We start from the raw sequence: 1,262 nt of genomic DNA, 5'->3' as shown, positions 1-1,262 counted from the left end.
TTAAAAAGTATCGTCTTTATTTTCGATTAAAGAAAAAAAAGGGACTATATAAAAACAAAAAAAATATATGTAACGAATAGGCATGTATTTTGTTAGAATAAGTACATTAATCTACCTAATTATAGGAATCAGCAGTATATTATGTTTTCCCACTAGAGCAATTATATTAATCATTTTGTCATTTTTATAAATATGTCTAATTACAGAATTGGAGCTATCACTATGAACAGTGGTTGTAAACCCTAGGAACCTGAAAAGGATCAGGTATTTAATCCAACCAACGAATAAGGTATTAGCAGGAAAACCTTGGTTTCTAGTGATAGGCCCATACTTTACAATCAGTAATCTTTGTACATGTTAGAGTTAGGATAAGATATTTAGTTATAGATTAGGATTATAAGCTTGCAACCAATAACTCAAACGACTCTTGCCTGATCATTGATTATTGTAAAGAAGCTTTGTGGTCTTCCGTGGGGAACCGAGTCAATTCCTTTCAACTTATTTCATCTATTTTCATCCGTTAACTGGACACTTCATTTCCCCTCACTCTCAGCAAAATGCCATTCTATCTGGTCTTAAGTGGGCATAAGCCTGGAATATACAACTCCTGGGCGGATTGTCGCGAACAAATTATCTCTGATCCATATCCAGTTTTTAAACAAATTTCATTTATAAAAGAATCTCATAAGTATTTACAATATTGGCAATTGATCCTCCACCCGCTAAATCACCTCTTCGAAAGAAATGCTGAGGGTCGGATCACCATCTTCACGGATGGATCGTGTTTTCGTAACGGATCCACAGAATCAGCAACAGGATTAGGTATTTATTTGAGACCAAATCACCCTCAGAATTTGTCTCATCCGTGTTCCAACCGAAAAACCAACAACGGGACAGAGTTGGAGGCTATTCTGCAGGCTTTGAAAATTCTAAGAAAATTTGATTTAACAAAAAAAGATTTTTTCACGGATTCGGAATACTTATGCAACGGCCTTAATCCCTGGTATGAAAATTGGAAGGAACGCGATTGGATTACCTCCACAGGAAAGCCAGTTTCGTATAAAGAAGAGCTTGAATATATCAAAACTCAAATGGAGGCCCGAGACATCAAGATCTACCACGTTTCAGGTCACGAAGGAATCTATGGTAACGAGCAAGCCGACCAATTGGCCAAAGATGGAGCTAAATTATACGAACTATTCAAGACAAAAGCGAAGGCAGAGTTCAACATCAGCCGAACAGATACAAGCTCCAAGAAATAG

At 36.7% G+C, this 1,262-nt stretch overlaps 1 protein-coding gene across 1 annotated transcript; it reads left to right on the top strand.

Moving 5' to 3' along the window:
- Positions 1-557: 557 nt before the first annotated feature.
- On the top strand, positions 558-1,262 carry LOC103578272 (ribonuclease H-like). The gene has a single exon (XM_008559279.2). The coding sequence runs from the start codon at positions 558-560 to the stop codon at positions 1,260-1,262; it is 705 nt and encodes a 234-aa protein (XP_008557501.2).

This window comes from Microplitis demolitor, chromosome 5 (assembly GCF_026212275.2).
Source record: "Microplitis demolitor isolate Queensland-Clemson2020A chromosome 5, iyMicDemo2.1a, whole genome shotgun sequence".
Classification (NCBI taxonomy): Eukaryota; Metazoa; Arthropoda; class Insecta; order Hymenoptera; family Braconidae; genus Microplitis; species Microplitis demolitor.
This window is presented reverse-complemented; position numbering and strand designations above follow the sequence as displayed.

Excerpts from the sequence above, each read along its gene's own strand:
- LOC103578272 (XM_008559279.2), top strand. The coding sequence starts at position 558 with ATGCCATTCTATCTGGTCTTAAGTGGGCATAAGCCTGGAATATACAAC.